Source organism: Quercus lobata, chromosome 12 (assembly GCF_001633185.2).
Source record: "Quercus lobata isolate SW786 chromosome 12, ValleyOak3.0 Primary Assembly, whole genome shotgun sequence".
NCBI lineage: Eukaryota > Viridiplantae > Streptophyta > Magnoliopsida > Fagales > Fagaceae > Quercus > Quercus lobata.
In genome coordinates this window covers 32,041,918-32,054,472 of record NC_044915.1, presented here as the reverse complement: position 1 = coordinate 32,054,472, position 12,555 = coordinate 32,041,918, and the positions used below count along the sequence as shown (strand labels likewise).

Sequence of the window (12,555 nt, the reverse complement as noted above, 5' to 3'; positions counted from 1 at the left end):
GCATAATGCATAGTACTGTGTCAATAAAAGATAATGCTCTGTTCAAGTACGCTGCAACTACTGCACACATCTTGAAATATCACTATAACATTAGGAATATGGGTAATCTTGTTCATATATTGTTTTTTCAGCCTGTATTGACATGACAAGCCCTAATAACTTATATATATATTATAATACTTGGACCATGAAATGAGGTTATAAATGCACCACAATAATGAATGGTCATCACAGTAGCAGAACCACCATAATAGAGTTCACTACAGCAGAACCACCATGGTCAACCCTATACAAGAAGAGGTGTGAGTTGGAGGTGTATTATCAATGGCATGAGTTACGAGTTCTTAAGGCATGTTCAACTGAGTTACCTAGAGACAAACCTACCAACATACTTGCTTGTCTTGAACAAGAGAACAATCAAATGCAAAGACGACTAGACCATTTTCATGCAATCCAAAAATTTAGGAAACATCTACAGGGGAAGGAGCAAAAGTGAGCCATCAAGTCTATTAATGAAATTACTTCGTTAGATGATGAAAAAGATATTTCAGACTTCTCAGATTCAAGCAATGATGATTTCTAAAAATTTCTACCTACAAAGATTAGACCTTATTGTTAATGTCTACATGTTGTGTGTAATACAAAGTATTATTGTTAATATCTGACAATGATAATTATATACGTTCAACTTTTGCAAAATAATAACTTTTGCTTACTAGCTACATACACCTTCTGTTGCATAATGCAAATTTCCGTTTTTTAAAATTTTCATTTTCCAACATGAAGTATGAAATGCATTAAAGATTTTCATTTTTTTTAATTAAAATTAAATACACCAAAGAACCAATATATATAACCCCAATGTACTCACATAACACTCATCACCCAAATAAGATTTATTGTACATTACTTCTACCAAATCTAAAGATTTTTATTTTTTGTAATTAAAATTTACAACACCAAAGAACCAATATAACCCCAATATACTCACATAACACTCATTCAACAAAATACCAAAGCACAAGCAATACAACCTATGAAATGAAAATTCTTCTCTAATATGAAAATACATTATGGATGATAAACCTTTGCAATATCTAAAACTACTCCTCACCTACGCCATAAAATTCTCTATGTGCATCAAATTATGATATGGGTTTTTTACCTGAGATGATAGAGAGATAACATCGAATCTAGGGATGTATAGCTATGGATCTGTGAGGAAAATCTGTGAGTTTGTGAATTTGTGAATCTATGAATGCAAGGGTGTATAGCACCCTAACTCGATTATCTTGAGGTCTAGCATGCTTTTTAAAAAATTAAGTGTACTCGATATTCATTTAATTGAGTTACATACACGGCAAAAAAAAATTCACGTGCAACTTGGTGATGAAAATTTCCCTCAAGAACTCGATTTTAATAACATCGAGTTCTAGCTAAATTAAAATTTTGGGAAAAAGCCACGTTGGCAATCTAGTGTGGAAAAATCCCAAAATGAACTGGATCATAGTAAAATCAAGTTACATAGAACTCGATTTTAGTATAGTCAAGTATCGTGAAGAAGCTGATTTATACAAAATCGAGTACTAAAAAAGGGACACAAACCTAAATAATTTCAAAATAGGGACATATTGATATTATTTTTGGAAAATAAGGGCAAAAGCCTATCCTTGTTGAGATTGTGATTCAACTACCATTGCACCATATCGGCGAGTTTGCAAGTTCGAGTTCTAGGGCAAGTATATTTACTATTTAGGTAAGTATGTAAGTATTTCTAATTATTTCAAAAAAAAAAAGAAAAAAGAAAAAAGAAAAAAAGAAGTGATTCAACTGTAGACCGGATAATGGGCTAAGCTAACACATACAATTATACACCCAAGCCCGGACCAGTAATCGGACTACCATTAAACCAAAGCCCAGTCATAAGAACCCAATCCCGGAAACAATGGCCACGATTTCCAAAGCCCCTCTTCTTAGCTAGGAGAATGCGTGGTGAACATGCTAAAAAGGAAACCATTTCACTAGAGTTAAATTGATCAAATCTATTGAAAGGTGAGTAAATTTACCTTTTACAGTATAACTTATAAATTTAGTGGTCTATAAAAGAGTTTTTTAACTTTGTGATAATGTTTGATCTCTTTTATAAGGTGAATCCAAGTTCAAAATTTCCTTCCCCAATGGTTATAAAGTTAAATTAAAACAGTGATTAAAAAAAAATCGTAGACGAGTCTTCTTCATCAGAAGGATCAGTTGCATTTTGAAATTTTGAATGTGATTGATTAACCAAAAGGTAAAAAAAATTAAAAAGAAAAAAAAAAGAATTGCAATTCCATTTCAAATTCAGAATCAAATTATTGGACTCCTTTTTTTTATATATATTAAAAGAAAACTGTAAATTTCAAACATGAAATAAAATTTGAAATTTAACCCTATATTTGGATAGAGGGAGATGAGAAAAGAGTAAATGAAAAGAGAATGGAAGATGTCTAAAATGGATTAATTTTTTTTAATATATTCTAGCCAACTTCCCCTCTACTGATTTCCTCTCCTCTCCTTCCATCTCTTTTTTATCTAAACATACGATAAGAGACTCTATATTTAGTTTATACCCACATCAAATTCTAAATTCCAACTACAAATAAATTACTCATGAGTATCACCATGTGATTGGGAATCTTTCTCGACTTACCTTAAATTTCTTAACCTTAATCAAACTAACATTCAATCTCAAACCTTAATAAAAAAAATTAAAAAAAAAAAAAAAAACTTTAGCAGTTTGAATCAATTTCTAGAGCTGTATAATAATGAGTCAGGCACCATAAGTTTGAATTAAGCTCTCGTGATAGGTTGTTTGAACTTTGGATGATAGTGGGTTATTTTCTAGCAGACTCGATGAATAGAGATAATAAAATGCTTTATTTTTCGTGTCCCGCTTTATCCCATGGGATTTTTTCCCCATACCTTGAAAACAAAATATTTTTTCCACTTTATATGTGAAAATGGAAATTACCTAGTACCTAACCGTCACAAGTTTGTATATATTTTTTATTTAATAAATATATTAAAATATTTATAATTTTATTTTTGTATACATATATGATTTATAATTTTATTTTTTTGGAAGAATATACTGATTATATAACTTAATTGTTTTACACATTTTATATTTTCATTAAAAATACATATTTTACCATATCTTCTAAAATATCTCTCTTTTTTTACAGTCACCTTTCTTGCTTCTATAACAACCTAATTAGGGATGATAAAATACCTACGTCAAAACTTATTTTCATTCTTGCCTCATATTGGTTGTCCCGTATCTCGACTCTAAAAAAGAAGACGAGATGAAAACGGAACACTCATAATCCGCTATCCATGAGCGCTGATTGCGTTGAGGTTAACTATTATAGTTTCCTTGGATGTCAATTTTTTTAACTTCCTTGCTCCAATTAGAGCCTTTTTTTTTTTGCGTGTCTTACTATCAATGAGTCTAATAAGTTGATATTTGCAAAGGGTTGTTTTTAAAGTCACTCCACTTCGAAACTTCCTTGCACGTCATCTCTTCCCAGGTGAAGTATTGACTTACTATTATTAGGACTTCAATATATTCCCCCCACAAACATCATCGTACATTAGAGAGTGGAAATGGCTTCTCTACTATCTCATGCTCCACGCAGCACAGCACAAGTTAGGTGCACATAATTGCAGTGAGACCCAATATTTGTGAACAATTGCCTATTAGCATTTTTTTTTTCTTCTTTTAATTAAATTTTTAAATGAAAAGAACTTTGAAAAAAAAAAAAGATGGATTTTTCAGCAATAGAATAGTTGATAACAATTAAGCATATCTACATAAAAGCAAATCAATATCTACTGTTATTTTCGCTAAGTTTGTGTATAATAAACACTATGATCTTTGACTAATACGTGTTTCAGAGAAGTACTTTATAATATCTATTCCAGATTTTTGTTTGACTCTTTTTTCGTGGAACTATGCTGAAATTCTTGCGTGTTTCATGGGATCTATTGTTTATTTTGTTTGCAACTTTTTTTGGCTGGTTAAGCTTTTAAGCGGTTTAAAAAGTTTAAAAAAAAAAAAAAAAAAAAAAGGGTAGATGTGTTTGCCACATGAGAAAAGCCATCATGCAAGATCTTGACTCATATGATCATGGCAGTGAATCACCGGCTCTGTCAAGCATCACTTTTGTTTGGTTGTGTCTTCGTTACGGGAAATAATATATTATTCTCTAGTAATGATTATTCCTTAAATTGAGAATTGCTTATTTCTTTCTAACTATTTCTTAGCAATTGTAATGATTTTTAAATTTAAGATATTTTTAAAAATACAAACTTCTCATTTGCACGTGACTTTTATAAAAATTGAAAAAAAGCTAATCTCTTTGTTTTCATATGTACATAACACTTAACTTTATTATAATTTTAGAACTAAAATGTATGACTAGTAGTAGTTATATTTATATATATATATATATATATATATCTATCTATCTATCTCATACCCTAAGGAAATCTCTTTCAAACTAAATATAAGAGAGGATGTTGACATCTCAAGAGCCAAAAGGGTGGCATGAGCTTCACAGGGCCAGCTCAATGAATTTGGGGCTTTAGGCGAAAACTTTAAGCAGAGCCTTTATTATATTTAATTATAAATTCATATATTTTTTTCAATTAAAATTTATATTTCTTGCTTTTTGAGAGGCAAAATTACTAATTAAGTTTTTGCATTCAAGTTCTGCAAAAACAAAAAAGTGTAAAGAATACAACAAAAGTTAAGCCAAAAAAAGGAATGAAAACCTAGTAGCAAATATAATTCCATGAAGAAGACCAAAGAGGCAAAGGGAAGAGAACAAAAACCGAACTTGAAATGAAGATCTGTGAACACACCAAGTCTATTGCCAACACTAATTGATGAGTAAGCCAACTAAAAATGGTGCTTTTTTTTTATAATCAAGATGGAGAGAGTGAGTGTTTTTTTCTTTTTTCTTTTTCTGCCTTTTGTTAATTGTCTATTATTTCTTTTTTCTGTCTTTTGTAATCTTTTCTTCTACATTTTGTTACTTATATATTGAGAAAATCAGTGTCTCTCTTTCTCTCCCTCTCTACATTTCAAGTAATAAACATGAGTTTTCTTAATGAAATGTGGTACAAAGGAATGATCCAGAGGATACTTGGATGCGGTGATTTTTTTTTTGAGAAAGCTAAAGATTTGGTGATTTGATTAGACTTCATGTTATTTCAGCTTTTTTGCTTTGTGAGAAACAATTAGAAATAACTTGTTTCTTCTCAATTTTCAATTAGAGGCTTAAATAATTTGGTTGGGGCCTTAAATCTTTTGAGCGGGTCTTTTTTTTTTTTTTTTTCAAATGAGAAAGCAACATTATATAATATATTAGTATTATCGGGGGCTCTCTTACAAGTGGGGGCCTTAGGAGGTGACCTAAGTGGCCTATAACTTCAGCCGGCCCTGGAGCTTCACCAAGCTAGTCTTAAATTGCTGTGAAATATCAACACCTACTACTCTACGTTAGTTAGTCTTAAATTGCAAAGCAACACCTACATATCAAGCCAAAGAAAAAATAATATAGAAAAAATTAAATATATTGTTGAACTAAAACCTCACAAGTGACTAGTGATGAGCTTTAGAAAGAAAAAAAAAGATATAATCAGTCACTACTCACTACACCCTAGTGAGATCTGAATCTGATGCTCGATACAATTGCTATAACCACAATTTTGCTCCCCATGAGTCATGACGGAAGGTATTACGCATATAATAGAGACGTATATTATATACAGAGGAGATTTGAAATTAAATCATAACCCACACTACAAACACCCACTCTTCTATTCTATTTTATCACATATATAGATATAGTTTATGGAAAATGCTATACAACGCCATGTTGGTCCTATATCATCATATATAAAACTCTAAAATAAGATGGGCACGGATTCTTAGTGTGATTTGTTGGGAAGATAAAAACCTAAGACTTCTTTAAGTAATTAATATAATATATATAAAGACACATTTTAACTCAAAAGGCCTAAGTCTAATAGATATGTGCTCAATTATGTTATATTAAATATTATTTTACTCAATACCAAAAAGACCACCGCGCATTCTTGGTGCAATTGTCACTTTATAAGTATAAATACTTGTAGGGTGAGGGGAGTAAGAGTCGGGATTCAAGTCTCTAGAAGAGAGCTTTACATACATATACACTTAGATTAGATTAAAGTAGAATTTCTATCTTGTATTAAAAAAAAAAAAAAAAAACCTACGAATTCTTCTCATCATTATTCAATGGGAGACTTCACTCACACGTGTATATTCAACAAGCTCACCCTCACATGTGAGTCTTTACTTCTTTATGGGTTTTCAAGACCTCTCCAAGGGCCATGAATAAGTCCTACTCACTCCCTCTTACTTAATGAGCTTTTTTCTTTACTAGTGCATCATCCATTGGTCTCCACGTGTCAACCCCACATGTCTTTTATCCTCCATGGGAACCTCGCACCTTACCACCATTGGCAATATTACTCCTTTGTTAGGACTTTTCCAATATCGTTTGTGTGGGCTTGCTTGGTGCAATATACCATTACCGCTCCAACTGCGAAAGGGCTTCAAGTACTTGCTTGATGCAATATATCATCCCTGCTCCAACTGCGAAGGGGCTTCAAGTACACATACCTTATTCCCGCTCCAACTGCAAAAGGAACCTCAATGACCTTGCCACCTTTGCCCCACACCACCATAAGCTCTGATACCACTTGTTCAGTGATGGAACTATGTTCAAGAAGAGGGGGGCTGTGGCCCCCCCCAAATTTTTTTAAAATATTAAATAATAGGTATATAATTAATATTTTAGAAAATAAGTCCATAAAAAATTATATTTGCCCCTCTCAAAAAAATTAAATTTGCCCCCTTCAACTTCGAATCCTAGTTCCGTCCCTGCACTTGTTAGAAAGATAAAAACCTTAGAGAGTTTCCTTAAGCAATTAATATTACATATAGAGATATACTTTAACCTAAAAGGCTTAATCTCAATGGGTTTATGCTCAATTATGTTATATTAACTACTAATTTTTCTCATCATTATATAATATGGGACTTGACTCATATATATATATATATATATATACACACACACTTAACATGATTGAGTTTAGTTTATTTTCTTTCAACTAATTTTGCTTTGATAAGAGTACAATATATAAAATAAGCTATAATAATAAAAAGCTAGTCCATAAATAGAAAGTGTATGATGATGACAATGTGAACCGTGTGATTAAGGTTGTGCAGTTGTGATCAGTCTCAATTCGGTGGAGAAACAATGGATTTGGTAGTTAATTAACTTACCTTTTTCTTTTTCTTTTTTGCTGAATTTCAATTAAACCTACCTTGGTTAGTCCATGAAAGTAACCATTTCTAACACCAATCAAAAAAAAAAAAAAAAACAAACAAACAAACAAATAGCATGCCTTTTAGAGTTATCCATTGTGGAAATTAAGTTCTTAAAAAGAGTTACATTCAATGAATGAATATTTAGGATCTGTTTGGATATTGCTTATTTTGTTGAAAATTGAAAACTTATTACTAAAAACACTATAATAAAATAATTTTTAAACTATGAATAGTGCTGTGGGACTCATGGCTAACCTACTTATGCATGTTTTTTAAAGTTTGGCTGGGTCGTGAATAGTATTGTGGAACCCAACCAAAAAAAGCAAAATGCCTAATAATCCTTAGGCAAACGCACGCTTAGATTACTTTTTTTCACATGTGAGTTGACCATGATGTAATTACTTGTGAAATGAATCTAGTTTGTTCAACTGCCATTCATGATTTGAATCACTATATAGTACATGGAAACAAAATTGAAATTGCTTTAATTGGATTGTCCTACACAGCAAAGTCATTTGGCAAAGGATTCATTTAATCAATGAAAGGAGGAGCGAGGTCATTTTCTTTCCACTCACACAAACTATTGTACAAATGAATCATTAGGAATGCCTTTTATAGTTTTATTCACCAAATGACAAAAGAACTAATCCATTTTTATAATTGACTATTATAAGAACACTACAAGAGGGGTTTAATCACACTTGTACACTTCACTATCAAACTTTGGATTGGTTAGTCCTTCGTTGAATTTCCTTTTCCAACGCTTCTGTTCCCCCAACTTTTTCTAGTTCCTGCCATAGCATTAAAGAGAATTGAGTCACGCCTCTATTATGTATTAACCCATCCTTATTTGATTAACAAGTCAATCACATAAACACAAAAGAATTAGAAAGAGAGGTCACCTTTGGGCCCAAGAATAACCCATATGGCACGCCATCAAATTTGTCCGAGTGATGAAGCTATTTTTCCAACCAAAAAAAGAGAAACAATAAGCAAGTGAAAGAAATAAAAGAATTGAAACGCAATGTTTTTATATCATTTGGGAGGGGGGGGGGGGGGGGGGGGGGGGGGGGGGGAAGAGTTTATTACTTGGTGGGCTGAAGCAACTCTTTGTAAATAAGGGACATTAGCGATTGGCCCAACTGGAAATCGACGGTGGACAAGTCCATCATGCACAAACATGTAGGCCATCCCATACATTGTGGGTCCTAAACCCTGTTTTTCAAGTCCCAAAATTCCAAAACATTAAAAAATAAAAAAGTGTAAGTAACCATCAGGGGAACGTGTCAAACAAAGAGAATTGGTGAAAAATTGGATTGGACAGCCTTTTCAAAAAGCCAACTTTTCGTAATTAATAAAGCAAAGTAAGGTAGGCCAATAAGATTTGGCCACGACAAGGATGTTAGAAAGCCAAAATAGAAAACGACGTCGTTGGAATGGAGATATACTCACAAGGCCCAAACAGAGTCCTGGAACCAAACCCTGGTTAGAGAAGCCGTAAAAAATAAGAGCAATTGCTGGAACCGAGTTGATCATGGCGAAAACATCGTTGAGCTCAAAAGGACCCTCCCTTGGTCGGTGATGGGACTGTAATAATAAATCCAAATTAAACCAATCAGCCATGGTCAACATCAATTTTACTAAATACTTTGCAGCTCAACTACTATTTAAAAAAATATAAAAAGTACTGGCTTGAAATTAAACTTTCAGTCTAATTAAATTGATTCAAATGTACGTATTTTTATGTGTTACTTGTAAATTAATCTTATTATTTGCGTGCACTCTAAACAAATCAAGAATCATGCAATATTGGATTCAATTTCTCTTTGAAAATAGTGAACTAGTTAGCTAGACTTTTTTAAGCGATTGACCTCGTGCATAGGCCACAATGAAGCATGCCACAGCGCTCTGTGAGCCCACCTTGCCCAATACTCCATTCCCACCTGAAAATCAAGGACACCCAGAAAACTATGATTAATAATAGTAACATAGATCTTGTTCATTTATTACTGTCAAAAATGTTTTGGGCGTGAGAAAAAAATGAAGAAGAAGAAGAAGATAAGAGACTTACTGCAGCACCCACAGAGAGAGCAAATGTACTGAACATTTCCACTAGTGGAATTTCTCCACCCTAATCATCAAAATTGATTAAGTTATGCCCCATATATTTTAACGAAGAGAAAAGCAAAAAACATATTAAAAAAATAGGTTACCTCCATTTGCAAAGAAAATCTATAATAAACAGACATAGCAGCCATGGAAGTGATTCCAAAGCTGGACATGATTGCAGCAACTAGGTACGTATATCTTTCTGATGTTTTCCTCGCTAATCTCTCTGACACAACACGTGAGGTTGTTGTTACCTCGTTCCTTACATCATTATCAACGTATTGGACAGCGTTTTCTTTCTGAACTTGACTAATCTCTGTGTTGATCTCTTCCTTGACCAAGCATGGTCTCAAGCTAAAACTCTTTCTACGGAAAATGGTTGGTGGGGTTGCTTTAAGAAAGTAAGGGAATGATTTAGAAAAGGGATTTGGAACCTGGTAGTAAGTCTTATGTTTGAAACGGTGCGCTATTAAGCTTGAAGTAGTAATCGAAACTCCGGTTGCCATGGGAGTCTTTTATTATTGAAACTATATGGTTTTCTTTGTTTCTCTTACATTAATGGATTCGTTTTTATACAAAACGCACAACGTTGCTGGTCTGGTGATTTTACTAGTGTGCCCTTCTGTTTTGGGACCGCCATGAGGCGAACGAATCTTCACTTTTGTTTGTTTTCCAATATTTTGACAGCCATGACGTTGATTTGTGAGAAAAATTAGCAATCAAACGTAACGGACGACGCAGGGTTCGAGAATCTGTGAAAGCTAGTTTTAATTAACATGGAGAAGTAGCCAGTAACTTCAGTAAGTGGATGCCCTGTACACCAAAAATTATTGAATAATTTAAGAGTATTATAAACGTGTATTATTTATTCTCACATAAATGATGAATCTCATCGTAAATTTAATTAGTGAGATTCACAATTATATGAGAAGGAAGAGTATATATTTATAATACTAAGGAACAAACATTCAATCAATATCTAATAAATCCAGCATATCAAAGTTTTAATGTTTTACTGATAAATCAAAGTTTAACAACTAGTCAAGAATCTGTGCAATTAATGCATGATTTTTTTTACAAAATATAATTTTTTCACTTTTATTATTTGACTAAATATAAAATATAATTATTACTGTAATTATTAATAGACATTTATTATGATTGTGATACATAAAACTATATATTCTAATATTTAAAGAAAATATATAATCAGGTAAGATTTTAATAGAAAATTTAAAAATATATATTTAAAAATAACGTTTAACTTTTGATGGTATAATCTATAATAATATATTCTAATTATACAATTATATTCTAATATTTAAAGAAGATATAATTTGGTAAGATTTTAATAAGACATTTAAATATAAGTGTGGAATCCACTCCATGTAAGAGAGGGGTACATCGTACATATTTAAAGAAGATATAATTTGGTAAGATTTTAATAAGAAATTTAAATATTAGTGTGCATGGGATCTGCTCCATGTAAGAGGGGGTACATCGTACATATTTAAAAATATATAATTTGGTAAGATTTTAATAAAAATTTAAATATAAGTGTAGGGTTCATTCCACGTGAGAGGGGGGATACATACACCAAACACATGGTAAATTTTTCCATAGCCAACGATGTATAGTACTATAGTAATTCTCTTCAAATATTGTACTTTAAAAAAAAATTTTATTTTGACACTTTATTATTTTATTAAATTTTGACACTTTATTTATTATTATTTTTTGAATGAATTTTGACACTTTATTTTAACCCTTCATGAAAATGAATATTTTAAATTATAAAAGGTCAAACAAAAAACTGAAACAAACATGAATATTAAAATCAAAAGGGGGAAATTACAACTTACTCACCTGTGATTTGACTGAAATTTAAGTTACATACCTATGGTTTAAAATTTAACACTTTACCCACTTGAGGTTAGATCAGTTAGATTTATGTAACCAATCTCTGTTAAAAACAAGGCTAAATATGTAATTGTGCTCCACTTTTATGTCTCTCTTCTCCAAAAACATAAAAAACATAAAAATACAATATCAAAAAGAATTCAATGGAACACTTACATCATGAGATTTTAAACCACATTTAGGCAATTTAAATTTCAGTCAAACCTCTGTAAGGTGGTGGGCCTTGTTTGTAATACTAGACTGCTTCCTACTGTACTAGGCCCGAGTTTTCTGGATAAGGGAGTTGAAACCGATCCAACTGGAACCCACCTTGGTCCGGCTTGTGCACAAACTACACCACGTCTGCCAGGCTTTGGTTACATGCGCATGGAAAGTAAAGCCACGATAAAGAAGTTATGACAGACAAATATAATACGGATAACACAAGAAAATACAATTACTACTTTTAGCCACAATAAATAAAAGTGAGCAACAAAAGGCTCTCCATACACAGAATAAACTAAGTGAATGATAAACAGAGTTACCAAAATCAAAGTGTTAGTTTGTCATGCCAAGTAATTCACGGGATTGAAACCAAGAAGGGAAAATCATTCCCTCAACACGAGTAATCTTAGAGAATAAATTAATTGCTTTGAGAGAACAGGCCTAAATGGTCTATGCCCAAATACAGATCTTTTGCCTTTTATAGAGAGTAAGTCTATTAAGGGAGAGAGGAGATCATGTTTGCCATTCTAAACTCTTTGTTTTTCTTTTTCTCTCGTTACTTCTTACTTTTATTTTCTTTTTTTTTTACTTCTTTTCCTTTTCAATGCTTACTTTTGGTTATGGTTTTTCCTAGAAATTCATATTACTGTGATTTTTCGAATCCTCCTTTCAGTGCACAACAAAAGGTCCTTTATATAGAGCCTACCGTAACTGGTATTTACTTTTTTATCCCTTAACTGCCTTTGTCTGGTGTGGGTGTCCTTGCCGATCACTTACTGATCGTCAGTTGTTTAGCCACCACCACTTACCTGTGTTGGCTGCCGCTCCCCTCTACCAGACAAAAAAATGCTATTTTGTTTGTTTGCTTGTCGTGGCTTTTCTACCCATTACAGTGT

At 32.3% G+C, this 12,555-nt stretch overlaps 1 protein-coding gene across 2 annotated transcripts; it reads right to left on the bottom strand.

The window, feature by feature from the left end:
- Positions 1-8,025: 8,025 nt before the first annotated feature.
- On the bottom strand, positions 8,026-10,061 carry LOC115971862 (beta-carotene 3-hydroxylase 2, chloroplastic-like). 2 transcript variants are annotated; one of them, XM_031091943.1, is made up of 7 exons: positions 9,640-10,061; positions 9,498-9,557; positions 9,298-9,369; positions 8,879-9,013; positions 8,516-8,641; positions 8,329-8,385; positions 8,026-8,217 (listed from the first exon to the last, which is right to left on the bottom strand). In XM_031091943.1, the coding sequence occupies exons 1-7, from the start codon at positions 10,039-10,041 to the stop codon at positions 8,143-8,145; spliced, it is 927 nt and encodes a 308-aa protein (XP_030947803.1). In that variant the 5' UTR covers positions 10,042-10,061; the 3' UTR covers positions 8,026-8,142. The 2 variants fall into 2 exon arrangements, with proteins under 2 accessions (XP_030947803.1, XP_030947804.1); XM_031091944.1 differs by lacking the exon at positions 8,516-8,641.
- Positions 10,062-12,555: the final 2,494 nt, after the last annotated feature.

Bases quoted from the DNA above. Each gene is read 5' to 3' on its own strand.
- LOC115971862 (XM_031091943.1), bottom strand. From the start codon at position 10,041: ATGGCAACCGGAGTTTCGATTACTACTTCAAGCTTAATAGCGCACCGT. The intron at 9,370-9,497 runs GTAAGTCTCTTA...CTTGATTTTCAG, and splicing joins CTCTCTCTGTGGGTGCTGCA to GTGGGAATGGAGTATTGGGC. The intron at 8,218-8,328 runs GTGACCTCTCTT...ATGCTATGGCAG, and splicing joins GGTTATTCTTGGGCCCAAAG to GAACTAGAAAAAGTTGGGGG.